The sequence below is a fragment of the Ixodes scapularis genome, unplaced genomic scaffold (genome assembly GCF_016920785.2).
Source record: "Ixodes scapularis isolate PalLabHiFi unplaced genomic scaffold, ASM1692078v2 PGA_scaffold13__105_contigs__length_92229423, whole genome shotgun sequence".
Classification (NCBI taxonomy): domain Eukaryota; kingdom Metazoa; phylum Arthropoda; class Arachnida; order Ixodida; family Ixodidae; genus Ixodes; species Ixodes scapularis.
Window position 1 is genome coordinate 1,923,517 of NW_024609839.1, and position 26,905 is coordinate 1,950,421.

The window sequence follows — 26,905 nt, forward strand, 5'->3', positions numbered from 1 at the left end:
TTAACCCCTATACTACGCCATCACTTTGAAAACACGTTGTGGCCCTTCGTTTTATACGAGTTTAGCGGAGTGGGTATAGCCACTTCGACCGAAATGCACTCCGGAGTGCGTATAACTTTATTCAAAATAAACTAGACATTATATCGTTATTTGTGACTTGCTTGAAGCTCATTGGGACGCCGCAGAGAAACAGCCATTATTAATTAGAAAAAAAAATGATTCATTTTCAAATCTTGCAGCACAGCGCACACGAAATATCTATTATTTTTGGACCAGATTTTGCGTTTCGAAATAAAGGTTCGAAGTGGCGCTGGTGGCGCTGTGATCGCGAAGTCGCGCGCGGTCGCGCGAACTTGCGCCATTAAAAACATAAAAATAAGCGACGTATGGGCTTCACACGTGGCCTCACGTGACCCGAACCGGCGCATTTCATTGGTCCGTTTGTGCGGAACCAACCTGTTCCGGTGAATTTAGCGCTTTTTTGACTGAGCAGCATCGCTGCAATCCTTTCAGTTGTGTTCTGACAGCGCGGTTGGCTCGGGCGTGGGAAACCAATCCACATTCGGACATCAATACGAAGACCGCACACCAGCTCGGGTCAGCCACGAAGGCCACCGAAAGGAGCCCCCATGCAGCCGTGAGTCGGACCCACACCGAGAGGCGCAAGATTTTCAAACTGACCCGTCTGTCTTTCTGCCCGTGAGCGCAAGAAGCGAGCCGACCGTTTTTTTTTAAACATGGCGAGGCGTCAAGCTCACGTTGCGTCCGTTGTCGACGCCGGCGACGAAAACTCCAGACCCTTCGGGGCTGCCCCTTCCAAGAGGTCCGAGAACCCCGACAGCAAGATGCAGACCCAGGCTTTGACCAAGAGGCCGGCGCTGACCAATTTGCAGCCCGATTTGGTGGTGGGCGGTGGCAAGCAGGCCGGGCCCACGAAGCGTGATTTGGTTCGACAGGTGCGTTTTTTCATGCCTTGTCGCTTTGTTCCAGTCGTTGACCCCCCCTTTTTTTATTGGTTTCCAGAGAACCTTGCTCATTTCTTTTATGTTTTATGTTGTCCTTGTTCATAGATCTTCCCGGGCATGAATTTGCCTGTTCATTACGTTGTCTTGAACCATTTGTAAACCTAACGTGTTATTCGTCGCTTCTCTGTTGTTCGCGAGATTTTGGGGGCGTCTTGGACCTGGGATCTTTGTCGTGAAAGCTTCGGTTTGCGGTAATTCTGCTTCTTTTTCGCGGTAACTCCGGATTATCTGCGCAACATTTATTAAGCGTCCTCGTTTCGCTAATTTGGTTGTGTGCCTTGCGTGCGTTTTCAAAAAGATTTCGTAGATTTTTGTTTTTCTTACCGAGTAAATTTGTTAACAATTATGCTACTCTGTGTACTGGATAAAATATCTCGGGTAGTCCTCATTGCTGCAGGGGCGAACACGCTAGGTCGACGCAGCAAGTGTGCTTACATATCGAGCCTGGATCGACTTTTCCGAACGTTAGTGCTCGACGCCAGAATCTCGTTATTTTATTGTGAGAATATATATTTTAAAAGGTATGGGAAATGGCAAGTACAGTGCCAATCACACTTGCCTATAACGCGCGAGCGTGCAGCTTTCTCCGGGGAGCGCTAGACTGCTGGCATTCGCGGAAGCTAAGCTAGGCAGGTGGCGCAACATGGAACGTCCCGCTCGTGGGGTATCGTGCCCACTCTATCGCTTGATAAGCGATAAAACTAAAGTGCTTGATCATTTTTTTTTTTTTGATGACATCGTTGATATGCCTTCATGCTTCAGTTTGTTTATTGTTCGAGCAATGATGTTAGTAAAAAGCTTGCGAGCATCCTTCCGCGTTCGCCGCCAGCTGATAGAGTGGGCAGGACACCCCTCGAGCGGGCCGTTCCATGTTGCGTCACCTGACTAGCTTAGTTTCAGCGAATGCCAGCAGTCTAGCGCTCCCCGGAGAAAGCCGAACGCTCGCGCGTTATAGACAAGTGTGATTAGCACTTACAGGTCCCGTCAAAGTAAAACGGAGTGCCGGATCGGCGACCGAACTGCATCGCCGCGCTATCTAGCAGCGCCGGCTGGAACTGATAGGCTGCATCTGCGCATGCGAACGTGCCTTTCGCTGGGGCCTCCGTTTTCTTCTTCCCACCCACGCGTTATCGGTGGTTCGAGCGGCGCAACGCTCTTCCTGAAATCGACGCCTGGTAGCACAAGGGGCGGTGCTCGTCGACAACACTCGCCCCTCTCACAGGTGCCTTCAGTGTTATCTCCCCGTGCGAGCCCGAGCCGAACACCTAGTGGCGTTTATCGGAACACCGTTTGGCAGCTCGAGACGCCGTTAATGCGAGGATCAAAGAAGAAAGACGGAGGACACCGCGAACTTCACGCGCGCATGCGCAGACGGCATCTATCAGTTGCAGCCGGCGCTGCTAGATAGCGCGGCGATGCAGTTCGGTCGCCTCACCGGCGCTCCGTTTTACTTTGACGGGACCTGTACAGTCGGGAGCAAAAGTTTGCGGGGCACGGGAGCGCGTGCCGAAATGCATCGCCGCGCCCTGCGACGGCGCGCCGCCGCAATAAAAAGCCGCGCTTTGCGCATGCGCGCCTTTCGTGTTCGCATTCATGTCTCTTTCGCTCGTTTCCTTCCGACGCACTCCTGATAACAGGAGTCGGCGCCAGGAGCGCGAGTTAGCGCTTCGCTGGCTGTCATGCTGCGCGTCTGCTTCAGCCGCCGCGCTTTGTCCCGGAGCTCGCGTAGGGAAGGGGAGGGGGTTAACCAGGCGCTCCGTCATCCAGCGCGGCTGCTGTGGCGGCTGAAGAGGACGCCAGCGAAACGGCAACTTGCGCCCCTGGCGCCGACTCCGGTTATCAGGAGTGAGTCGGACAGAAACGAGCGAAAGAGACATGACTGCCAGCACGAAGGGCGCGCATGCGCAAAGCGCGGCTTTTTAATGCGGCGGCTCGCCGTTGCACGGCGCGGCGATGCATTTCGGCACGCGCTCCGGTGCCCCGCAAACTTTTGCTCCCGACTGTACATGCATCATTTACAAGCCGGTAGTGTTTGGTGCAAACTGCCTTTCCATTGTGCTAACACTTCCATGCTCGTGTTCGTAAACTCATACCTGTTCCCTTTTTTTAGGTGTTTTTTGGCAATGCAAAATTTGAACAATCGTGAGCTTTCCGGTCGTAGTGATTTTCGCTGATATCTGTGACAGTAACATTGGAATGGGTGGCTTTCTATGTCGACCGTTTCTTAAACTTTAAGACATACATACAACCGCTCACGCAGCTTCTCAAACAGTTTATCTATCGACACTGCCCAGTTTTTGAGGTAAAGAACCTTGCAGTTCACCCGGCCTCTTTTTGAATTCTGGTACATATGCGACGTTGTGCTTTCATTTAGAGGGAGGAACCGAGTTTCTCCCTTGGCAAGAAACTGAGAGCTTGAAGACTTAGTTTCCTGCCCCTAGTAACCCCCCCCCCCCCTTTCTTTCTATTGCTATGTGACCTTGTTAACCTAATGCTACAGAAGACTGCGTGTGAGTAGTATGATTACATCAACTAGAAATAGAGTAGTTTCCTCAATGTCGAAATGATGCCACTTCTGGCTTGGTTAGAGTTCCCACGTGCCAAACACAAACAGTAAGATAAACTAGTTGGCAAATGTAGCTGGTGCAGTTTAGAGCCACTGAATTTGGCAAAAGTACTGTATACCATGGCGTTAAATTCAGCAGGAGAAATTCAGTTTTAGATTTCGTTAGGTAAGAAATCTTATAGGCTGTCATTGGCCACCATCCTCAAGAAGCACTAAAGGCGTTTCTGAGATTGTCTGTTCTTGGTGATAACTCCTTCTACGAGAACTTAGTATCCCAGAAATTGGGAAATTATTTTTGTGCGACGTCTATTTCCCTGCTGAAAATGGGATCGAAGTTTGTGCCACGGCCCTTTCTGAGCGGCAAAATCTGGAGCACAGAATTCAGCGCCAGTGCGCGAGGCACATTTGCTTGCGATTGGCTGGAGCCTCTGCTGAATTATGTGCTCCAGATTGTTCTGCTCACAAAGACGAGTGGCACGAACTTCGATAACATTTTTAGTAGGAAAATAGACTTCGCACGAGCATATTTTCTCGATTTCTGGGATGCTGAGATCCCGTGGAATGAGTTATCACCAAGAACAGACAATCCCGGAAACGTCTCTGGTGCACCTTTAAATCCGGTGGGGAAAGGAGGGGGGGTGTTGTGCAAAATATTTACACTCTAAACAACCTGCGATTGCTGACTGTTCATAAGGTGATAGGCATGTGGGCATTTGAGCGTTAAATAAACGAAATGAGATGAAAAGGTTTCATTTCGTTAGGGCTAGTGTTGAGTCATCTACAGTCCGTGGGAGGTTGGGTCTTTGTTCTCTGACAAAGTTTGCCTACTCCAATGGCGCAATGCGGGCATTTTGAAACCACCGATGGTGTTGAGATGCACGTGTTTCGCTGCTCTTGAAACATGGTCGCTCTCGCGATGCCCATGCTGAGGGTCTAAACCCGATGGCTGCTCCCTAAGAGCAGCCAACTAGGAGGATAGAAGGGTAGGAGAGGGCATGACCGCGTAGCCTCCACAAGCCATGCTCCCTTGACGCCTCTTTCTCACTTTCCTACTTACTCTCCTCACTTATTAGCCCAACATGATCACGTGACCGTAGCTAGCCTTCGTCTAGAAGTTGACAAAACTTACTGGACGGAGCGCGCACAAGCATGCAAGGAATCTTTCTACAATCAACCGTCCATCTCACACGTGATATGCCACGCGCACCAATTGCCAGGGAGATCTACGATCACACTGGCCACAACATCGTTTAAACTTTTTATCACTAGGCTCCACCAATATTGCAATGTGCCCCCTCCTAGTACTTATAACCTGCTTGGCAGCCAACCTGCTTGTCCGTGGTCTCTGCTCCTTGCAATAATTAAGGAGCTTCTCTGATCTGGCACCCAGACATCCCGTACACAGAATGCCTTAGTAATACATATGCGAATCTGGGCAGCACCACGTCGAGAAGTCGAGTCGTGGTGCCATATTGCACCGCGACTCAATCCCCAAGGTCGCTGCAGTCGGTGGCAGATATAAAATGGCGTGTCTTTGAATTGACAGCCCTCGAACACGTGCTTCATGCCTTCTGCGTGGCTGTGCACGCGTGCTGCTGGTGTACGAGTTGTCGAAGGTAAGGCAGTCGCGCTAGAGTCGGGACAACTGGAGCTTTTGATTGTTTACGACTTGACTACACGACTGCATTCCGTGTTGCGAGACACCGAGAAGTCGCTTGCCCAGGTGATCCCCCGTGGCGCCCCCACCAAACGTGGCGGGGCGGTAGCCCAGGAAAGTTAGCCGGCAGTGGCACGGTGTGGCTGCACCGTTGCGGAACGGCTGCACCAATCCCGACTCTGCCTCTTTTAAAATGCGTTCCAGATTAACGAAGGACGCCCGACTCTCCAGGTGGCTCTAAAGCGACTCTAGTCCGGGGTATACGGTGCCCTTCTTCGGTCGCCTTGTCGATCGATTGAATCGATGGTGGCAACAACGTTCGAACGCAGGAATCCAACGCCCGGCGGTCGGCCAGACTGAGCTGCAGAGGATCCAGTTTGTGCCCTGCTCCACCGAGCTTCGAGATCTACGCAGAGTCATCTCGCGCACGGGGGTCGCAAGTCGACGTCAAGGCGGCTGTCCTCGCCGTTGCTCCCGACGAGGACGGCGAGAAGGCTCCGCATTCGGATGATCGGGGAGCGTCCGGCGATGTCTGCTCAGACTCTCCAGACTGTGGAATGGAGTGCGAGGCCGCGGGTGAGTCTGCTGTCGCGTCGCATACCGGCGGACCGTCCGTCGGCGTTGCGGCTTTTCTCACAACTCCTACACAACGTTTCACATCGTTTCACTTATTGCGCTGTGGTTAGCCCCATTGGCTCATGTCACAGGGAGCTTCCGTATTTAAAGCTGCCCTAAAGACGTTCCTGATATCGTCTGTTCTTGGTGACAACTCATACTACGGGATAGTAGCACCAGAGAAATTAAAGTGTGCGACGTCCATTTTCCTACTAAAAATGTGATTGAAGTTAGTGCCATGCCCCTTTCTGAGTGGAAAACTCTGGAACACGGAATCCAGCGGAGGCAGCCGCGTGACGATGAGCGAGTGTCAGCCAGGCCGTGTGCCCGTTGTCACGCCTCCGCTGGATTCTGTGCTCCAGAGGTTTCCACTCGGAAAGGGGCATCTCACTAACTTCAATCACATTTTTAGTAGGAAAATGGACGTCGCACGAGCCTACTTTTTAATTTCTGTGGTGCTAAGATCCTGTACAATGAGTTACCAACAAGAACAGACGGGCAGATGCAGGAATTTCCTAAGGGGGGTCAGGTGTTGGTCAGCGTACTGTATGATTTGGAACCCCCTTTTCCTCGTTTTACGCCATAAATTGTACAGTCGGGGACAAAAGTCTCCAGGACGTGCGAGCTGCGACTGAAACGCATTGCTCTGCCATCTGCCGGCGGGTCGCCTGGTTTCGAGATCACGGAAAAGCGCATGCGCGTCCTTCTGTGCATGCCAACATCTGCGCTTTCCCGCTCTTCTGCGGCGCGGCGCCTAACTCGGAATCGGGCGCGTGGTACCGCCTCGGAGATAGCGCTTACTGACATGGCACCTATAAAGCAAGAAGTCACGGCAGCTCAACTGAGCGATAAGCTGAACTGGTTATAAAGCAAGGTGCGCTAACCCGGCGAAATGAGGTGCAACGCCGCAGGCGGTATCTCCAATTTTGGAATGTGTAGCAGACGCTCATCAGCCGCCAGCGCTATCTCTGAGGCGGTACCATGCGTCCGATTCCGAGTTAGGCGCTGTGCCGCAGAAGAGCGGGAAAACACACATGTTTGCAGGCAGAGTAGGACGCGTATGCGCTTTTGTGTGATCTCGAAACCAGACAACCAGCCGGCAGACGGCAGAGCAATGCAACAAAATGGTGAGTTGGGCCAGTTGGTTCATAATGGAAAAAGACAAGCGCCGAAAGACCAGGACAAGGGAAGACACAACACAAGGCGCAGAGCAATGCGTTTCAGCCGCAGCTCGCATGTCCTGGGGACTTTTGTCCCCGACTGTACATATTCAGAAATCAAGGGGGAGGGGGGGGGGGGGTCAGGGCATCCGGACCCGCACCCCCCCTCTAAATCCGCCCCTGAAAACAGACGATCTCAGAAACGTCTTTAGTGCACCTTTAAAGAAAAAACAGCCTTGTTACCACACGTGTGCAGTTCTTACGCATTGACAAGTGCCAGAGAGCCTCCTACCTGATGCACACCTGTTCGGACATTTGCCTAGAGTGCGACAGACTGGGGCACGCCAGGCTTACTCGAGGAGTCGCGGCGTAGTTTGTCACACTGAAATTCAACTGCCCGAATCGACCTTTACTCAATGGCTTCTGCGACTCGCTTCGTCGCCGCTCTGGAGATGGTGTAATGCGTGGGCGGAACAGGAGGCCGGGCGCTCCTGTCAAAACGTGTTGGGGGCGGCACTTTGGTTGCACCGACGAGCGGACCCGCCGCCGTCTTCCCCTCTCCTCAACCGGGGAACCCTGCAGACCCTGGACCCTGGGGCCCAGACTCCCTCATGGTCCTGGACGCGTCCCTGCACACCCTGGAGCCCATGTCCTACATGGAGATCCGGGACCTGGAGGCCAGCTCGGAGTACGCCCAGGACATCTACACCCACCTCAGGCAGCAGGAGGTGGGTGGGCTTCTTTCTTTCACGCCGCTGCTGATACGTCTTGCAAAAGGACGTGTTCGAAGCATACAGTTGTATGAAGAAAACGTGCTCCATGCACGCACCATACCTTTTGTACGTTTAACGGGCAGTGTGCCTGCGGCCTTGCGGGATGGGGCCGCTGCTTCGTTTTGGAACGGCTTCGCCAGCGTTGTAGAGCCGCTGAATGGGCCGCTTTCTCCACCGGGGTCGGTTTGCTAGTGAATGTAGGTTTCTCTGCCGGTGATTTTACTGTCGCATGACTGGCTTCGTGGGGACGAGGTACCTACAAAGAAAACTCGACGTCTACTGTTTTCTGCTATGTTGTCCAGGCTAGCGTCTCTTGTGTTGTGCTGCAGCTCGGCACTGCTGCGAGAGTGCATGGCTTTGTCTTGCATCTCGTTTTTACGCGCTCTCATCCGAAGAAGACCGCCTAAACGCGTTGTAAACGTAAATGAGGTGTAATGTATTGTAAGATGAAGGAACGCTGATTCAGTTGTACGACTTTCGTCTTTTTTTATTATCTGATTTCTGTTTCGTCTTTCTTTTCTTTAGGCAACACAGCGCTCGAGCGAATGGCTTTTACGGTGTGCGTGCACTGTGGAAGATGCGCCAGACTCGACTCTGCAGGGCAGCATAGGTGGCTGTGAGATTGGCAAATGGCTGCCATAAATAGTATCAGTAGTTAGAGATGGACTAGTTGGTACGTCATTCCTTATGACAGAAGTGCAACGAGACACGGACAGAAAGTAAGACGTAGCACAAGCCCGCTTTGGCCACAATTCTGTCCTCACTTAGATTATTCAAGTATGCTTTTGCACGGGCGAGAAGATGAAGAGGCTTGAAATGCGAGACTAATAGCATTTGTCTGCTTTAGGAGTGGCATGTGAAGTTATCTCTGGGAAACATAGTCTTGGAGTGAGAGTAAAAAAAATAGGCAAGGGTCTGACGAGCGATATCGGCTGGAACGCTATTGCCTGTGTTACTAGTTGCATGCGGTTCAGGCAAAGGCAGTGCCAGGTGAGAAGGGGCAAGCACTAGGAAGGCTGGGGACGAGGAGAGACCTCCTTTCCTTTCCTCTCCTTTCCTGGTGCTCGCCCTTTCTCTCTTTGCCTGGCATTTCCTTCGCCTGCACTGCACACAACCTGTGACATGGAGTACAGGTACTTTCCGTCCTCTGAGGCAGTCACGTTGCCAGATAATCTCTCGCCGGGAGAAATACCCGCATTCACCAGCGAACCGCCCCGGGGAACGTTCCAGACTCGAGGAAACCCCAATCTGGAGATTGATGCAGTAAACGGGGCATCTACCATTCTGGGAACTGTGGAAACCGAGAGTTGTTAGGGGAATTCGGCGATACTGTAAAAGCCGGGGATTCTCCACCTTGATCGGCATCGGTCGGGGAAATGGTGCTTCCCTTTCTTCGAGTGACTGTAAACGATGAGCGTCTGGTGCAGCACACATTGCACGCGACTCCGTTTGAAAACTAGTCTTGGTGGAGCCTGAGTTGCAGCCTCTCGAAACTCTGGCACCAGGACTAACTTGTCTGCTTGCGCTTGCACCAGTGGGCTTGCCCAGAGGTTTACTTAAAACTGAACATTTATTCTGCAAAAAATGTCAGACTGATAAGGTAACGGGATTTTTTAGATGCCCCAGTGAGGAGGTTAAGGAGCCCCCGTTGCTCACAAGGTGTGCAGGAAGTGTATGGCTTGTAGTTAAGCATTGACAGAAGGCTTAGATCTGCGAAAATGGCACTTAAACCGAGGAAACGCTTCACCCGGGGGTGGGGACGTTCGAGGAAATTTGGGAGTTGGGAGAGTCTTGGAGGAACCCCCTACGTCCCCCAGAAAGGCAGTTTGGGAACCCAGACTAGTGACACCGCATTCTCCGATTGTTTCGCAAAGCATAAGAGCAGTTAACTATAACTACCACTCGAATTGGGACTTCGCGAACCTTGGATACGGCGTCGAGAGGCTCGGGCAAATTCGTCTCCCTCAGTCGCGGAACCGCATAAGCTGCTCCGCAACTTCAGACGATACCTTGCTTAACTTTAAACGACGGGTTTGAGCACTTCAATGAAACTATCCACCGTGCAGGCTTCCCACAAGTCCTTCAAAGTGTCGGAACTCTGAGCCGTCATTTTTAATGCCTCGTAAGTTGTTGAAAAAATATAAAAAATGTTGCGGCACTGTACGAGAACTGCAAAGGGTGCAGAACCTCAAGCACGCCTTCTCACGCGAGTCTCTCACGGCTCTCTTCTTCTCTCCCCGGGTGCGCGAAGGAGAAGCTGACCCTGAAGCCGACGTACATGAGCAGGCAGCCGGACATCACGTCCTCGATGCGCGCCATCCTCGTCGACTGGCTGGTGGAGGTTGCCGAGGAGTATCGCCTGCACCCGGAGACGCTCTTCCTCGGCGTCTCCTACGTGGACCGCTTCCTCTCCGCCATGTCGGTGATCCGCAACGAACTGCAGCTCGTCGGCACAGCCGCCCTCTACATCGCTGCGTGAGTGGACTCCTCGTGCGTAAGAGCGAAGGTGGTGACGTCACGCTCGTGCTCCGATCTTGATTACACACAACACTGATGCATGTTCTTTCTTTTTTTATGGTTAGGGCAGCTTTTATGGCACACGCCCAGTTTGTGTGCCCCAAGCATTGCTGATGGAAGTGCTGCGCCAAATTGCATTATGAATCCTGCTACTTCTTGTGCCAGAATGCCATTTTTGCTAAGAAGTGTGCCTCACATGTGCCTAGATGGGCCTAAATCAGAAAAATATTAATGTTTCATTATTGGTTGACCTTAATATTTGGGGAAGTAGAGGGAAAGAAAAATTTTACAAATGAGTTTCACGGCGTCTCTACACACCGTGTAGTTTGCCTCGTCTTATGTCGGAGCACTGGCGAAGGCTCGAACACCCGCCACCAAAACACTCGTATTACAAGTGCAAGGTACGGGGCTATTGATTGCGCGTGACTGGTTTGGCCGATGAAAGCACAGGTACAAGGAGATCATGAACGCCACAATGTCGCGCTTTGAAGTGGCAATTCAACTGGGCAGAGCCGTTGATGCTGGGCATCGACCGCTCTGGCCGCTTGACGCACTGGCTGGTTAATCGCCGACTTCTAAATTTCCAGTCGATTTCGGAGACAGTCCCGACAAACCTTTTGCAAAATACTAAGATAGTTGATTGCAGCTACTCGTACTCATGATAGGAGCACTCATTTATCGTGTCTGCCACATGCCTCCGTGCCGTGGCACTTGCACCGCTTGCGTCAGCCTTCACTGCCTTTCATCAGTGTGCGCACGCCGAGCTTCACCGCTTTGCACCAGAGTGCTACGAGCAGCGGCTGTTGTGGGGCAACGCCTGGCCTAACGCAATGGGCATGCAAATTATGCTCCGATTTATTACAGGTTGAGCTTTGTCCTAATTGCAAATTAATCTCTTCAAAAAAACAAAAAAAGCAGAGAAGGGAGAAAAAAAACAAGGGTATATGCCAGGGCTGGCCAAGCTGCGGCTCGCGAGCCACATGCGGCTCTTCGCACGTTAAAGTGCGGCTCGCGGCTCCCTCTCCTACACCCCCCCCCCCTACACACACACACACACACACACACACACACACACATACAGACACACACAATTCCCAGAGACAGAAATAGAACGAGTTTTATATCGAAAGACAGATTGCGGTTTCGTAGACTTATCTGCTTTTGACTCGGATAGATTGAAAGTAGTTCGAGTTTCGCTTATTGCTCTCAACAAAAGGTGTGCCCCCCCCCCCCCCCCACGGCTCTTGGAAGTTTCGTGGTTTTGTTTGCAGCTCTTAGGCCGGGCCAGCCTGGCCACCCCTGTAAACAACTTAATTTTTGCGACGACCTCATTTTTGCGAATCGCTTACATTCGCGAAAATCGGGTCCCGCGAACAATTCCGGTAAAATGTAAACACATTGGAATCTATATTAGATCATCCCACCCCATCGCGAAAATTGAAACCCGCAAAATATTCCAAAACTTCAGCTTTGACCTAAACCGCAAAATATTGAGCCCGCGATAAAATTAATCGTTTACAGTATATACATACGAATAAATACAGTAAGCACGGTAGTCCCCGTGCAGCTGTAGATCGAAAGAGCAGCAAACTGATCAACTCCGATTCCTATGCCGCTAAGAGCAGTGTCACTTTTAAAGCTCAAGTGTAGGCTTTTATAATATTTTTGGGTGAATGTCTTTGCAGTTTAGGATATGTCTCTAGTTTGGCAGGTTCAATAAACTTACGGGACAGATATCTCTTGTTAGACGTGTTACTGGATATGCTGTTTCTTGCTTGTATTTTAAATCAATTATATTTACAGGCTAAACAAACTACCTAGTGTAAAAGGGAGTGGGGATTTATTCCAGTGGAGTGTGGCAGTACGAATCACTTTTCAATCATATTTAGTACGCATTATGCGATAAACCTACTCCGACTAGAGCCTTATTTAATACTACTCCTTTTACTCGATATCTGTTCTGATCACAAATGGTAATAAGTTATATGCTCGAGTGTCAGAGGAACCCTCTATCGCTATCATAAGTGAACTCATTAAGATGCAATCTCGCAGTCGTCGGATACAGCTTGTCGGATATTTCTAAATCTCGGCGTCCTCCTTGAAGTGCGAGATTGATATACAGATCTACCAATCTGTAACAACAGAAAAGCACAATATCGAAACGGAAGTTGCCTAAACAAAAGAAATTATGTGCCCACAAAGAGTGACACTGCACAATAAAACATTGTTTTCATCGCTTGCCATTGCATGCTGCTACACGTTGAAAAAAAAAAAAACAGACTGCCCGGTTGAATGAGGCAGGCAGCAAACCCAGACACGATATGGAAGCGCACCCTGCTCTATTCGGGTGTGGCACTCGAAGCGTTAAAGCTCGTCCACACAGTTCCATCGACTGCGTTGCGTTGCCCATTGGCTCATCGTAGGAGTCACCATAGCAACAGCTGAACGGAAGCAGTCTTAACGAGATTCGAGCGGCTGCAGTCGTGTGTATAAGCCTTTAAGCCATTCGTCACTTATTCGGCACCTCCTCCTAGATGAGCTGCATTCGACAAACCCATAGCAGAGTTGACACCATTTGTCGTGTTTGGGTTTTGCCAGACGGTGGCGTACGGAAGGCTCTTCCGAACGAGCAGTTCTGGCACGACTAGCTCGAACGGCCAGAAGACTGCTCTCGTTTCTCTCTCACCCTTAGTAAGTGCGCCATTTGTCTGTAGACTAATCGGTGCGTCTGACGTGGGCGCTGCAGGAAGTTTGAGGAGATCTACCCGCCGAAGGTGTCGGAGTTTGTCTTCATCACGGACGACACGTACACGAAGCAACAGGTGCTCCGGATGGAACAGCTCGTGCTCAAGGTGCTCTCGTTCGACATGGCGGCCCCCACCATCTACTGCTTCCTGCTCCGCTTCGCGGAAGTCGGCAAGGCCCCGGACACCATCAAGCACCTGGCTCACGTGAGGAGCTTTCTTTGATTAGGTGCCGCCTTTGTCACCAAAGGCCGGTGCGCACTCTTGCGACCGCTTGCGACTTGATAAATTACGACCTTGCGCGATATCCTAAAGGGGAACTCGAATAGGTTCTAAGATTGTCTGTTTATGACGACGACTCAATTTGCGGGCTCAAGCCATGCTAAAAAGACCTGAAATTACGCTCAAGGGTGGCAATTTTCTGTACTAAAAATCTAACCGAAGATTGTGACGCACTTGTTTCTGCGCCTTAAAGCAGACAGTAGGGGCCCCGTCGGTTGGCATTTTCACTAGAGCCTAGATTGAAGAGAGGATCCATCTAAAACCATGGGTTGCGTTTACAATTCAATGGTGAACGCCTCCTGTGATGATCGGTTGCAGGCGCGCTGTGTTTGCGGGTGGCAAGGAGGAAAGGTGGAGATATTTGCAGCCGATCGACGCTCATGTCACCTCCTTGCAGCTCGTTTTGCCAATGTCACCCCGATCGGGCACCCAGAGATTTCATTCTTGTCGAAATATAATCCTTGATGCACTTAAAGAGCAATATTACAGATATTTGTGATTTCACGCAACTCCCTCTTTTCATTGGTCCAATTTTATGGAGGGGGTGGAGACCGGAAGATGCCCCTCCCTCCCTACTCCCCGAAGATGAAGTAGTCGTGTATTTTTTGCTGGCAGTTTACTATGACATCTTGCCATCTAGAACTGGTCATTTTTATTGAACAAGGCCCAATGAACAATAGGCCATTAAAAACAAGCGTCTACGAAAACCACGGGAGTGCGCCTTTGCGACAACTTTGGAACTGCATTTCACTGCAGCGAAGGTTTTGCAGTATTTTCGATGTTTCATTTATTGAAAAGGTCGTTTATGACATTACCTAAAGTTCCGAAAGAACGCCCACCCAAAATGAAGAGATTAATGGTGAAAAACAGGGGCGGGCTATCTTTGGGGACGCCACAGCAAAACTTTATCAAAAACTGGCTACTAACCATGTGATGCGGGAACTGGTAAGGCAGATCGTGAACACCGCAAATTCGAGTGTCGCAATGCAATAAACAAGCAGCAATTCGCTACAAACTCCTGTGTCACGGGAAATTATACCGCAGGTTGCCGACGCAGCAGATTCGCGTTTCACGGTGTTAAGGTCCCGCGGAAATCTGCCCGAGCACTCTCATCTCAAGGGAACGAATGCCGCAAATCACGAACGTAGCAGATGGAAGTCTTATGGTGCAATAAACAGGCGGGAACCCACTACAAGCCTGTCTGTCACGGGAAACAATATCGCGTGCACAGATCAAGGACAAAGAGGCGGGAATCCGCTACAAACTCGTATGCTACGGGAATAAATCCCGCAGATTGTGAATGCAGCAGAATCGTATTTTACGATGCAATATAGATGTGGTACCAACTCAAGTGGAATCGAGATCGCGCACGCAGATCGCGGACAAAAACGCGGGAACCCGCTATAAACTCGCTTGTCACACAAACTATAAACCGCTATAATCTCGCTAGTGCAATAAATTACACGGTTGATGCGATTCCTGTCGGACATTGCGTGACGTCTGACAGGAATCGGGGGTGGGTGATGTTTCGGAATTTTTATGTTGTAGATATTTAGCCAGAAAAATGGGATGGGCGATCTCTCGGTGGCGGTCGTTCTCACAGAACTTTACAGTAAGGTTTTCAAGCCAGTATGGAGAGAAAGTCAGCTTTTCGCAGAGGATTTGTGGTGACGTCAGAACGACGCCGGGCTCTGATTGGCTTTGATCGAAAGAATAGTGGCTAGGCCTTATGCTAGGTGCCTTGAGGTCTACCCACTATATTTTTGCATTAGCCAATAAGAAATCGTCGTTCTCACATTATTGACACCCCTGCAAAGAAGCAAACCAACTTGCGCTCTGCACACCAAAAGAATGATGTGAATGAAAAAATGGGAAATGTTCAGAAATCGCGAGAGTTCCACAGCTGCCCGACAGATGGCGGCGGGGGTGCTCTTGCACGGTAAGGGACCGCAAGAGGTTGTGATTTGCATAACGTGCTCTTCACATCAGTGCTTTGTGAACGCATTGTGCCGGTCTATGCAGTTGTCTGCTACGCAATTTATGACATCGAATTTATGCAGATTTTGCCAGCAATGCCATGGAGCTGCGAAAAGCCATTTTCGACGTTTAGGAATCGGAGAAGTGTAGCAGTTCAGCCATTTCAGGAGTGAGAATGGGCTCCGTGTCTCCACTCATGGGAGTTGGAAGGCATAAACTAATTCCTCGGAATTTGGGCGGGGAAGTGTGCTTGGTCCACAACACTGGCCTAAAGAGGCATCTACCCTTTTTATCAAGCGTGTTAATTATGAGAAGTTTGGAAGTGCCTTCTGCAGTGTGCTTTTAAACCAGTTGCCACTCGAGTATAGCGCGGCATTTCTTCCAGTATCTGTGCGAGCTGACGTTCCTGGAGGACGACCCGTACCTTCAGTACCTGCCCAGCATCGTTGCCGGTGCGTCCTTGTGCCTGGCAAACCACACACTCAACCGATACCCGTGGGTGAGTCTGACTTATCAATCGGTTAGCGTTCTTATTCCTTGTGGTGAACGGCAATGAGGATGTAGCTAGAGAAGTAGCGGTGCTAATACTCCCTCACCACTTAAAGGCCGACTTTGCCCAGTCCACTTTTGCTGTCCTCCTTTCCTATATGCTCTCCAGTTTTTACCTCGCCCCAACTTGGCTCTTCTCGCAGCTTAGGAGAGGGGAAAGCTAAGAGGATTGTCTTCCCTGCAGTAAACAGAGGTTGTACGTCGGCCTTTCAAGAGACAATGGCATCTCCGCAAAATTACTTTTATTTTTTGCCAGGCGGTTTAATATGGTGTCGGGAGACTAACAACCAGTTCAACGCGTGTTTCGTAAGTTACGACAAATAACGAGTAAAAGAGGTTGTGCCGTCAGTAGCACAGCACGAAGAAGGAAGGTGTATGTAACGGCTTAAGAAAAATGGGCAACGTTTTCAGTAAAATTTGTAACACATTTCGCGTTTTGCTTTATAAATTCATGAAAACTTCGTTTGAAACTGTGGAATTTGATTTCCGCAGTTTCGAAGCCTGAATTTCCATGAAATTCAGGCTTGGATTTTAAAATTCAACTTTTGAACCTTTCAGTGTTCAATGCAATGTTCAATATTCAAATCTTTCCAGCTATCTATAAAAATATTTTGATGTCTTAGGACTTAAGGTTCAGAAAGCTTAACATTTTCGAATTATTCGAAACATTGAACGTTAGCAGAGTTATAATGCTGCAAACTTTTCAAAGTCGGATCTAAGAGAATTTTGAACATTTCGAAACCTTTAGAACTTGAACTTTGGAAGGTTCGCGGCATCCCTAAAAAACGTTTGCAAAGCTCTTAAGGGTAACTTTGATTGGTTCGTGCTTGTCGATGCGGACGTTCCCGGTGTAGGTCCTGCAACAGATGCTGCGATCGTAGCCTTTGCGTGCGGCCGGGGCAAACACAAAGTGACGTTGGAGAGGCACTCAGGAAGCGCGACGACTGCGGAAATGCGAAACATCTTACGGCTACTTCGAAACAAAGTGGAGTGCGCTGGCGGTGACAGTGTTCTTGCAATGGCTGCAGAAATTCGAGGTGAACTCGTGCCAGGATGAAATAATCTGCGAACTCAATTTAGTTAATTCTTTACTCAATAAATCGGCTGCAAGATGCTCATAACCAAGGTTGGCTTGACTAAATGTACGGTCAGAAAGTACCGTAGCCTTACCATCTGCCTTCAAGGTGTTGGCACTATTTTTTTTGCCTGTCGCTTTTATCGAATTACCACCATATCCATTTTTTTTGCTGTCCCCTTGACTTTATTATAGCTAAGGATAACTGTAGTTTGAACGCCACGTGACCATAGAAAAGAGTGAGCGCCACTGAAACCGGCTGTTTTTGGGCGGAGAGAAAACGAATTTCCAGCCAATATATTTCGAGGACACCTACGCACTTATGAGTTGTGGATGCGAAAGCATGAATGGCGACCTTCCGTTCCCTCAGTTCGTCTGCGGCGTCATGGCGTGGACGGCCAGGTTTTGCTTGCCGACGGCCGAGCACGCGCTCTCGTGAAGTGGCTGCGCTGAGCTTGGCCGTGCACCCTTTCTTGATTTTGCCCGGAGGGGCTCCGCAACCAGGCCCTCACTACCGCACGTTGCCGGGCCGCTGCGTGCACTGCACCATCTAGTGGCGTCCCTTGGAAATATGCTGCACGAGAGCCAATGGGAGCCTCGTTCCCTGAAACTATGACATGCGCCAGCCAATGGGCCGTCAGATTTCTGCTACAGACGACATTTGGACGGGGGAAGGTGCCGTTTGGCGCGGCTTCAATGCTGATGACTGCGGTTTGCTCCATGGGACAGTTAATGCTTTCGCATTAAAATTGTGCTATGGGTGGTTGGGCTCTTGGAGGTCATGTTAAAATGAGAACCTCAGTGAGCATAGATACCCTGTCGGCCTCGCACTGTGGTTAGAGATCTTCATCGTATTGACGGCAAGATTTCTTTTTTTTTTGATGTTCTAGCTGACGTTCGATGCGAGTGTTTGTTTTGCAAGTTGTGTTACTGACACTCTAGTTTAGGTGGGCGGTTCCTTGCCCACTTGACAGATTGCGCAGCGGGCAAGCGGCGCACTTGTGACTTTTTAAGCAGACCTTCATGAGCCATAGTTTGGTCCCAAAAGCCATTGAAGTCTGTTGTGCTTAAAGGTGTACTCCCACAACATTTTTTTTCAGCCACCCCAACTAACTCGGTTTTTTGAATCGCCGGCCTTTACCATCTCTGGTATACTTTTTTGTATCGCAAAAGTCAAAATAGTTATCGTGAAAAGGGCAAATTATTGTGATGTCAAACCCAACATTCAAGTATACCTGTACTTTTCAGTGTCACATTACAGACGAGCAGGGAGTCTAAATAGTGTTATCACACAATTGTAAGTGACCCCCCCCCTGAAAAAATTCCACAGCAGCAAAAAAGAAAGATGACACTTTAGAGGCACATTCTATGGCAAACCTCGAACTCCAGCATGCATTCGATGCCTTCTGCCGTGCTTTGGTCGGTCACGCACATGCGAGGCGCACGAGATGCCTGAGAGTTATCAAAGCTGGAGGCGGAACAACTGAAGCTGCCCCCTGTCCTTCTTTCTCTATGTCTACTACTAGACGCTGATTCGTCGTATCGTCCTGCAAACTCTCGCACTTAGCAAATGACCGCATCTTCCGCGCTTTCTCTGTGATCGCATAGCCCGTCACGGGCAGCAGCCGATCGCCCATTGCTGCGACGTACGTTGCAAGCTTGACCTCTAATTTCGGAAAGCATCTGGACCTATCCAGACTTTGGCCCTCGGAAGCCACTCAGTTTGCTGCCATGATTAAGTCCCTCTGTCGTTGACGCTGCTGTTGCACCGCCCGCTTTGGCCGGTCGAACTTGCGTCAAGCAGCGCTGTTTTCGGTCGCTTTCGGATGAAGGACGGGCCGTAAATGAGCAGTCAGAACTGTAGCTGCCTGGATCAAAAGTGTCGATAGAAAAAAACTTATTTGGCACCCTAGCAAGCTTGCATGACCTCAACTTTCGATAAAACGATGTGCGACCGTGCATTTTGCGAAAAGCAGGGGAGTGAGGCTGTTCCAGGGTCGTTCCGAAGGGGCTTTTGCGTCAAGTGTCGTAACTTTCGTGATTCAGGCGCGTCCGTTCACTGCGAAACATTCAGGCTGGTTTGCGCATGGAAATAAATAATACTTTTCCGTGCACTTAAAATCAAGACGAAAAGTTCTGAAATGAGCGTACGGAATGGCGCGATGCTACTGGTTCAACCGACTGAACTCGAGCAAATGTGTCCTTGATGTCGCAGTTGATTAATTTTGTCGGCTGTGGAATGCTTTGTTTCTACGACTCGACCTACAATCGTGTAAATGCAGTACAGTATGCCAAGAATTTGTTTCATGCTGTAGCATGGCGGTTGATCGAGCTCCAAAACATTTATTTGAAACTGCTTGTAATCCGCGGGACCTATTCCACATTCCACAAATGGACCTTACCTGCCGTTGGCGTCACTTTTTCATTGTTGCCGGTAGAAACTTTCAGTCTCGAAAAGAAAACCGAGGAGCAACATTGTAAATTTAATCAATCAGCGAAATATTTTTTACCAAACAATTTGGTTGATTCGGCAGTATTTGTTGTGGGGGGGCGGTGATAGGCCCCCGGAAGAAAGAACAAGTTTAAAGATTAAGATAACTGTTTATTACGGAAAAGAAAGGTTTGTCTGAGTCAGTGGGACGGGCGGAAGCAACTGGGAAGAGAAGAACGTGGGCTTGGAGTACTTTGAGGCGATGGCAGCTGGCGAGGGCGAGGCTAATTTATAAAGTGAGGGGTAAGGTTACAGCTGCGGCGAAGAAGTCTGCTGCCGGGGCTTGCGAGCAGAGTCGACTTGGCTGGTGTTTACATTTGGGCGATGGGTAGAACTGAGGGCGAAAAGAATGGACGGTGGGTTTGAACGGCGGGGGCTCGTTGGCTCTAGAGAACTCGGTTTGTTGGGAGCAATTCGGAAGGAAAGAACTGAGCGGGGGCGGCAGAGGGGACGGAAGAATAACAGATGGCTACGGTTAACATATGCTCAGAGTTGAGTCAAATTTGAGGCAAATCGGGGACTATGAAGAAAACGCAGGAGTGCCCCTTTAACTTCCGCAATCCGTATGTCTTTTCCTTCTCATTGCGTGCAGTCCTCGGACCTGGTCCTCTACTCTGGCTATAACGTGGAGGACTTCAAGGAGTGCATCCACAGCCTGCACAGCAGCTTCTGCAATGCTGGCACACAAGCACAGCAGGCCATCCAGAAGAAGTTCATGTCCTTCAAGTGAGTCTACTGCACTGCATGCCTTTTTGTTCTGTGCTTCCTTGTGAGCCCTCGAATTTCATTGTCAAGACTCCTGTGACAAAAATGACCATGTGGGGAACATCGATTTAAAACTTGATATCTTGGCCTTGTCTGGCCGCTTGTTTCGAGAAAGCAGCAATGATTGACGGTAGTTCGGGCATGGTGTCAAACATCCTTTGCAAAAATGGGAAGACATTGGTGAGAACATCGGAGGTGGCATTGTTGCTGTCATGCAGTATAATCACTGGTAGTACCATTGCGTTCAAAACGATGCGTTTCTACTTCCTTTGGGAACTCCCAAGTCCCTTGTAGTTTTACAGGGGGCTGTTAAGGGCTAGTTTCCCCAGCTACAGCCATCTATGAGCAATGGCGGCAACCTTTCCAGCCTTTCCAGTGTCATCCTTTAGGTACAGCTTTGCTGGTCTTCCTTCTTCATCAGAGTGGAAGGGCTAAAAGTTTTTTAAAGTTTATTTAGGGCAACCCTTTTATGGTATTTGTGGCAGTGAAGAGGCATATTACTCAGTGTTCAAGCAAACTTAAAACCGCTGCACTCAGCTAGCCCACCTGATGCGAGATAACCAAATGCCACATTCTTCAATAACTCTATCGTTCCTTTGGCTTTTCGCAGCAGCTGTATGGTGATAGTGCCAGGCATTGCCATACTTTTATTTATGTCGAATTCGGGTGGTCAATCGTCGGCAACTTATTTTTCCAGAAAACTGGCAATAGTATTTCCTACCGGCCAATTCTTCCGAATTTTTTGAGAAATGTATGAATTGGGACTAACTTTACAATTTTATAAATCTTGCTTCAAATTTTACAAAAATGTGATAATTCTTTTTTAATTTTTCTTTGTAAAAATTGCGGTGTATTGCACATCCACAAGAGGGCGATAGGTACCATCCATGGCAGCGTCGTGGTTTTTACTATTTGTCTATCCAGTGGCCACGGATCTAAAACCAATCCAAAGCCCAAAGCCTTTGTTCATGTGTTGTGGTCACATAATGTTCCGCCGGCACGTTTGTGGTTGTCGGTACCACCGGCTCGGTCTTGCCGGCATTTGACCACCCAAATTTGCCATTAGTGTGGACACTTGGAGAGAGTGCAGTGACATACAGTAGGTTCGCAACAGTTCAAACTCGGATATGCCATACTTCTGGTTAGTTTGAACTAAATTTAAAAATTTCGGTTGTCTTAGCCTGTTTAATGCAATTTTTTAATCAAATTTCATAAACCATTTAATTATAACGGCGTTTTCATGCAATTCAATATTTTTTTTTTCTCGCTGTCTACATTGAGTGTGCTTCTTTCCAAGCATCGGTGCCGTGCGGAGAACCAACACCTGCGAAGCTTGTATCTGCGGGTGTTGCTTTTCCGCAGTGCTCCGGTGCTCGTTAAGAAGCACGCTCAATGGGGCTAAAGCAGGGGACACATGAGCAATGAAAGTGCAGCAGTTTCAATAGCAACATGCACGGACGCCGTGACGGGGCGCCGCGCCATAGCTGCGGCGTGCGCGCAAGTTGCCATGTAAATTGCAGTGCAGCGCCTGGTTTTACCGCTCGTGCGTCCCCTGCCTGATAGTCCACAACAGACACATTTTGTTTTAGATGAACAAACTTAATGTGTTTTAAGGTGTCACGTGCTGTCTAAACAGTCCACGATAAACATTTTTGAGGGGTCAAATAACTGGTGTTATGTTTCACCAATGTTTTATGCATGGCATACCTGCTTATGATTATAGGCCCATGTGGAGGAAATCATAAGATATTTGCATTGTATGTCTAGCCATTCATGCACCAAATTGTAATGTTATCTTGCATCGTATTTAAATGAATTTCTGATAATTCGAGAGAAATTCGGCGCTTCCTGGAGCTTGAAATAATGATTCTACTCTAGCTTCCAAGGTGCCCGATTGTGTGATTGGCATGGCAGTGACTAGGAATGCAGATGCCTCTTCTTTCCTTTTGGTAAATTGCCACTTCTCGTTGAACATTGTTTCCACCTGCTTCAAAAATGCATTGCTTGTGCATGTCATTGGAGTGTTCGGTCAGGCAGGGCCTGTTTATGCAGCAGACGATAACAAGCAAGGAACGTTTGAAAGAGAAGAAGACAGTTCAAACGATGAAGCGCCCGTTTGGACTTCAAGACTCGCTGAACGTAGTCCGCAGGTGGTCCGTACAGCTTAGCGGTTTGCCCACGTTCATGTTCTCGACTTCACGACTTCTCCTGGGCTAGCACAACTGCACAGTTTGTGTATGCTAGCTGGACGCATTCTTTGTCTGGTCTTTGTCAGCGTAGCTGAGCTAGTGTAAATAGGGCTTTATAAACAAACTGTTAAGGTTGGCTTGCACTGCTTACGGACGAGTGACACCTCTCGGGATCTGTTGCGACAAGTGAACACGCCAGTGCCGTCCTTTGAGTAGCCGCGGAATGCTTGCCGTTTGCATAAAGTTTCAGTTTTTGTTTTTATTCATGCATCATTTTTTTTTTTTCACTTGGCTCGAAAATCTTTTAGAGGTGTTACGAACGACCATTTCCCATTGGTGGTAACGTACATTTGACGTTGCAAATACCACAAAACCTTCGCTCTAGTGAATTGCAGTTCTGGAGCTGCCTCATTAATGGCCTCGGTCGGTGTGGTGTCTGGCTGGGAATGGCTTGTTCCTTGTTCCATCCCCATTCGAGAGTAATCTTTCATTTGTTTTAATAACGGGCCTATACGCTTCAAACAAGTTCAACCTACGTGGAACAGTCGACTGTTGGAGCAGTTCTAAAATGGAGTATAAACAGATTCTGCCTTAAAAATATGGAGCCCTACTTAGACCTACACCGTTTTGGTGCTGCCTGCCTTCCCAAATACTAGCACGCTTACCGCCGAATGCACAAATCTTGCTCCTATTTAGGTACCCCTTCACTTCCTCGAGGAAAGCGAGAGGGTGAATAAGCAGCCTAGGTTGCCTATTCGTCCTTGCGATTGGCCGGCGCCGGCTCTCTCGTCTGCCTCGAGGAAGTGGAGGGGCACCTCGGTTGGGGCGAGGGTTGTGATTTCGGCGCTTAGTTCAGTGAACGTCCCTTGGATGTCCTAACGTTCTGGGGATTTCCTCCATAGAACATCCCCATAACATTAAGACGTCCTAAGGAATCGCAGAACAAAGTGTGCTGCTAGAGTTCTTGTCGCTCACACCGCCTTTTGTTTTTCCTCTACACCAGGTTTCACTACGTCGCGAATCAGAAGCCTGCGTCCACGCTGCCCTTCTAGCGGACGACTCCGCGTCACCACCACTGCCGCTCAAACTCAATACGAACAAGTTTTTTTAATTGCATGTGAGACAATGCATGCTGCACTGCATGTACCGCTCAACCTCAACGCGAACAAGTTTTTTTAATTGCCTGTGGGACTGCATGTGTACATCGATGGTCGAAGTGTGCAATCTCATGTCTTGTGCGATTGTGAAAAGAATGAAAGTCGCCACTGCTGTTGCAAGATTTTAAATGAAACCCATTTTTTTACATTGGGGCGGGGAGGGGGGGGGGACTATGGGTGAAACTGTTGGCTTGGCTGCCAGGCGCAGTAACGAGCGAGTTAAGAATTATGCAACACGTTGCAGTTTTTCTACCACAGACCTGCAACACCTCGGAGCAGCATGGCGCATGTTTTTTGGCTCGCTTGAGATTGATCCTGCTGGCTCGTAGCCTTGTCTGCAGTTTGCATTAAAATGAGCAAGTATAGAGCGCATCTCGCAGCTTTTACTCACCCCCCAACTTCAGCTTTTAATTTCCATGGTCTGTCTCTGACATACTCATGTACAGTGCAGATATGATACGGATGCATCATTCAAAGAGACATTTCCACTGTGTATGAAAGGGTGGTATATTTATCCAAGTGCCACATCCTTTCTTTTTTATTTAAAAAAAAACTGACTCCACTTTTAAGCCCTGTACATAAGTGTCGAACAAAGTATTCTTTTTAAGCCAGTTTGTGTCCTGTCCAATAAATGTACTGAACCAGATTTCGTTGGTCTGCATTGGTTTGTTTTGAATGAATGCGATTGGTTCAGGAAAGTGTGCAAGTCTGTGGTTTTCGCGAGGCTTACAAAATAGGTATGCTTTTAGCTCTCAATTCGGGCGAAGATGTTTGTACTCTGACATGGGGCTAAACTACCACTGTGCCGGAAACACGTCTACGGCGGGATATGCAAAATGTTTCCGGGCAACGTATACTCCGGTGACCTGAACTAAACAAAACTAGTGACTCGGTTTGCGATCGGCCCGAATGCTTCAACCCGAGTGAAAATGCCATTTTTGATTCTGGCGTGTTTTAAGCTAAGATGTTCATGGGGATAGGGGAGTGGAGGAGACGAGATGTAATGCAAAACTGTAAAAAAAAGTAACTATGAAAGAAAGTGTCATTTGAAGTCCCAAGCAAATTATGCGGAAACCCCTCTTGCCTCCTATTTAGTATAGTCATCTGCAAGGGGCTCATGAGCAGGACTCTTCGCCCTCTCGGTCTCTCAAAGAAATTGGTATTTGTGGGTCGTAACTCCTTTGAGACTTGTTATTGACTTGCCACCCTTCGGGCATGCATCTAGTGTTTGTCTTTCCCCGTTTTCGAAAAACATTTCAATATAATGCCTTGAAGTAGTAACGTGTGTTGTGGTCACTCGTAGGCTGGATCGCGTATTGGGAGCCAGACGGTGACAGCACCTGCAGCGATTGCTTGACACTAGGCAAAACCTTGAAGCTTGTCTGATGTGTCTTGTAGAGCAACTTTAAGGTTTTCCAGGAATGATAAGACAGAATCTGCCGGTGTGAGTAACTCTTCAGAAAATTACACAAACAACATGCCAATCTCTGTCATCTGCTCAACCTTTCCAAATCTTAGTCCTGCTTCAGATAACTCGATAGTGTATCATTGATCGTGTGCAGAGCAACAAGAACATAGTTTGATGGATGTCGGCGGTATTTATCAGATAGCGCCGGGTGCACTGCAAATGACTAGTGCCTTGTCATGCGAGGTACTATCGCGGACAATATGAGCTGAAACAGCGCTCCGGCCTGTGCACGGTACTACCTGCGTCGCCTGTCGCATCGCTCCCCAAACACGCGCCGCACCCTGAGGTTGAGATAAATTCTCACTCCGCTCACTGCGCCGCTGCGCTCTTCCGGCCGTCTGCTAAATAAAATATTCGCCAATAGAACCAATATCACGATGCGTGTGCCGTACAGCCCAGTGTTTCCAGCTAACATGCATTTCAGTGTCTTTCAAGAAAGCGCCGAATTGTAAAATGCATTGTCACGCTCGTATCCAACCTTGTCGTATCTCCGAGAGGAGCGCTGCCTGACGGAGCTGACTTGGCCGCCAAAAGGTGCCGATCTGAATATCATCGAACACGTTTGGAGGCGCATCAAGGTAGCCATGTCACTGCGTCCCCTCTACCGCGCCACTGCCGACGAATTGTGGGAAGCGGTGAGGCGTGAATGGGCTTCGGGCCGAGCCAGACTCCGAGGCCGCTCTGCATGATTCTTTAGCAGAGATGATGAGAGCCGTGGTCGCGGGTTAAGGGAGAATGACGCGGAATTTTCTCTCGTAAGTTTTACTGCGCCTCGGGACCCCCTCAACTGGACTGCTACCGGTTGGAGCAAAGCTTGATGCTACGGTTGCGACACACTGGTGCCGTTAACCGGCGCACATTTAACTTCCCCGCCGACTATTAATCTTTTGTCTGACATTGTCATCTGCGAATATTCTTGCGATGAAGTTTCAGGCTACTTCTCAGGTTAAATATATGACTGTCATACTTTATTAGAACTAGGAATTTATAAATGAAACAATGGTGTCTTGTCATCAACTTTTCTAGCTTGAAAGAAATACGTGGGCCCGGTAATAATGAAATAATATTTTTGAGCATTTCCATACCAATAAAGGTTACAAAACTGTCGCATTAACATGTTACCGTTGTTTTTAAACAGCTGTGCTGTTTTGAATGAATGCGATTGGTTCAGGAAAGTGTGCAAGTCTGTGGTTTTCGCGAGGCTTACAAAATAGGTATGCTTTTAGCTCTCAATTCGGGCGAAGATGTTTGTACTCTGACATGGGGCTAAACTACCACTGTGCCGGAAACACGTCTACGGCGGGATATGCAAAATGTTTCCGGGCAACGTATACTCCGGTGACCTGAACTAAACAAAACTAGTGACTCGGTTTGCGATCGGCCCGAATGCTTCAACCCGAGTGAAAATGCCATTTTTGATTCTGGCGTGTTTTAAGCTAAGATGTTCATGGGGATAGGGGAGTGGAGGAGACGAGATGTAATGCAAAACTGTAAAAAAAAGTAACTATGAAAGAAAGTGTCATTTGAAGTCCCAAGCAAATTATGCGGAAACCCCTCTTGCCTCCTATTTAGTATAGTCATCTGCAAGGGGCTCATGAGCAGGACTCTTCGCCCTCTCGGTCTCTCAAAGAAATTGGTATTTGTGGGTCGTAACTCCTTTGAGACTTGTTATTGACTTGCCACCCTTCGGGCATGCATCTAGTGTTTGTCTTTCCCCGTTTTCGAAAAACATTTCAATATAATGCCTTGAAGTAGTAACGTGTGTTGTGGTCACTCGTAGGCTGGATCGCGTATTGGGAGCCAGACGGTGACAGCACCTGCAGCGATTGCTTGACACTAGGCAAAACCTTGAAGCTTGTCTGATGTGTCTTGTAGAGCAACTTTAAGGTTTTCCA

General features: G+C 48.9%; 1 protein-coding gene across 1 annotated transcript; it reads left to right on the plus strand.

Annotated features, from left to right (window-relative positions):
- Positions 1-697: 697 nt before the first annotated feature.
- Positions 698-23,671, plus strand: LOC120845765 (G2/mitotic-specific cyclin-A-like). Its single transcript, XM_040217301.2, has 8 exons — positions 698-956; positions 5,578-5,824; positions 7,627-7,751; positions 10,048-10,271; positions 13,060-13,264; positions 15,702-15,815; positions 20,024-20,157; positions 23,389-23,671. Exons 1-8 carry the CDS (start codon positions 738-740, stop codon positions 23,435-23,437), a joined length of 1,317 nt encoding a protein of 438 aa, XP_040073235.1. The 5' UTR covers positions 698-737; the 3' UTR covers positions 23,438-23,671.
- The last annotated feature ends 3,234 nt before the right edge of the window (positions 23,672-26,905 follow it).

Excerpts from the sequence above, each read along its gene's own strand:
- LOC120845765 (XM_040217301.2), top strand. The coding sequence starts at position 738 with ATGGCGAGGCGTCAAGCTCACGTTGCGTCCGTTGTCGACGCCGGCGAC. Across the intron at positions 13,265-15,701 it reads CCATCAAGCACCTGGCTCAC|TATCTGTGCGAGCTGACGTT; the intron begins GTGAGGAGCTTT and ends CATTTCTTCCAG. Across the intron at positions 15,816-20,023 it reads CACTCAACCGATACCCGTGG|TCCTCGGACCTGGTCCTCTA; the intron begins GTGAGTCTGACT and ends CATTGCGTGCAG.